Source organism: Arachis ipaensis, chromosome B07, assembly GCF_000816755.2.
Source record: "Arachis ipaensis cultivar K30076 chromosome B07, Araip1.1, whole genome shotgun sequence".
Classification (NCBI taxonomy): Eukaryota; Viridiplantae; Streptophyta; class Magnoliopsida; order Fabales; family Fabaceae; genus Arachis; species Arachis ipaensis.
In genome coordinates, this window is record NC_029791.2 from 117276471 (window position 1) to 117278366 (window position 1896).

The 1896-nt window shown below is 34.7% G+C and overlaps 1 protein-coding gene across 1 annotated transcript; it reads left to right on the top strand.

The window, feature by feature from the left end:
- Positions 423–1566, top strand: LOC107607781. The gene is made up of 2 exons (XM_016309684.1): positions 423–656; positions 1270–1566. Exons 1-2 carry the CDS (start codon positions 423–425, stop codon positions 1564–1566), a joined length of 531 nt encoding a protein of 176 aa, XP_016165170.1.

Genomic DNA, 1896 nt, shown 5'->3' on the forward strand with positions numbered 1-1896 from the left:
GAAGAAATTAATTTGGGATCTGTTGATGATGTTCGAATTACTTACATATGTAAAGATCTTGTAAATCCATTTCGAACTGAGTTATACCATCTTTTACTTGAGTTTAAAGATTGTTTTGCTTGGGATTATCATGAGATGCCTGGTCTCGATCGTTCTCTTGTGGAACATCGATTAGCGTTAAAACCAGGCGCTCAACCGGTAAAGCAAACACCTCAACAATTTGCTCTTGAAATTAATCAAAAGATAAAAAAGATATTGAACGCTTGATTAAAGTAAAATTTATTTGAACCACACGTTATGTTGAATGGGTTTCGAATATTGTTCCTGTGATGAAGAAAAATGAAAAATTAAGAGTGTGCATTGATTTTTGAGATTTGAATAATGCCACTCCGAAAGATGAGTATTTTATGCCTATAGCAGATATGTTAATTGACTCTGCTGCAGGGAATGAAATTCTGAATTTTATGGACGGTTATTCAGGATATAATCAGATCTTCATTGCTAAAGATGATGTGTCCAAAACTGCTTTTCGATGCCCTGGGACGTTGGACACTTATGAGTGGGTAGTTATGCCAGTCGGTTTGAAAAATACTGGTGCAATATACCAACGTGCTATGAATACCATTTTCCATGAGTACATTGGAAAATTTATGGAGGTATATATTGACGATGTAATGGTTAAGTCGAATTCGGCAACTCAACATATCGATCATTTGAGGAGAGCATTTATTACTATACGGAAGAAAGGATTAAAAATGAATCCTTTAAAATGTGTGTTTGGTGTGTCAGCGGGGAATTTCTTAAGATTTATTGTCCAGAAAAAAAGGATTGCTATCGATAAGAAAGGCCGATGCAATCCTAGCATTATCCCCTCCTAAGTCGAAAAAAGAAGTACAATCTTTTCTTGAAAAGGTTAATTATCTTCGAAGGTTCATATCAAATCTTTCAGGTCGAACTCGAATATTTGCACCTTTAGTAAAATTAAAAAATGAATAACAGTTTGAATAGACGGGAGAACATCAAGAAGCTTTCGAGTCAATTAAAGCTTATTTGTCCAAAGCACCAATAATGACGAATGTTTGCCCTCATGAACCTTTTAAATTGTATATTTCTCCATCTGTGAACACGATTGGGTGTATGTTAGCTTAGGATGATGAGAATGGCCATGAACGAGTCGTTTACTACCTTAGTCAAGTTTTAACTGATATCGAGACAAGGTATTAACCTATTGAAAAATTGTGCTTGTTTTTGTATTACACTTGCACAAAGTTAAAGTTCTATATGGTTGCCAAACCTGTGAAAATCATCGCTCAAACTGACCTCGTTAAATATATGTTGACTTCTCCAATATTGCAAGATCGACTAGGAAAATGGATGTTGGCATTAACAGAATTCGATTTGCAATATATTCCAGCCAAGGTTGTAAAAGGACAGGTCATTGCAGATTTTCTAGTTGACCATTTGAATAATCTGAATGACCAGGGGGCAAATATGATTGACGTCCATGTCGATTATTGGAAGTTATATTTTGATGGTTCGAAGCATAAAGATGGTGCAGGAGTGTGAATTTTAATTATCTCACCAAAAGGAATTCCATCAAAATTTTTGTTTGAGTTAAAATATTCTTGCTCGAATAATGTGGCTGAGTACGAATCTTTAATTTTGGGCCTTGAAATTTTGATCAAAAAATGGGCTTTAGAAGTTTAAATCCTTGGGAATTCTCAGTTAGTTTTGAAACAATTATCGAAGGAGTTCAAATGTAACAATGAGAAGTTACAAAAGTATTTAGCAATAGCATGGGAATTGTTAACTTCCTTTTGAAAGGTTTCATTAGTCCATATTCCGAGAATTCAGAATGAAATTGCCAATGAGTTGGCTCAGATTGCTTCGAGATAT

Excerpts from the sequence above, each read along its gene's own strand:
- LOC107607781 (XM_016309684.1), top strand. The coding sequence starts at position 423 with ATGTTAATTGACTCTGCTGCAGGGAATGAAATTCTGAATTTTATGGAC. Across the intron at positions 657-1,269 it reads ACATTGGAAAATTTATGGAG|TTAAAGTTCTATATGGTTGC; the intron begins GTATATATTGAC and ends ACTTGCACAAAG.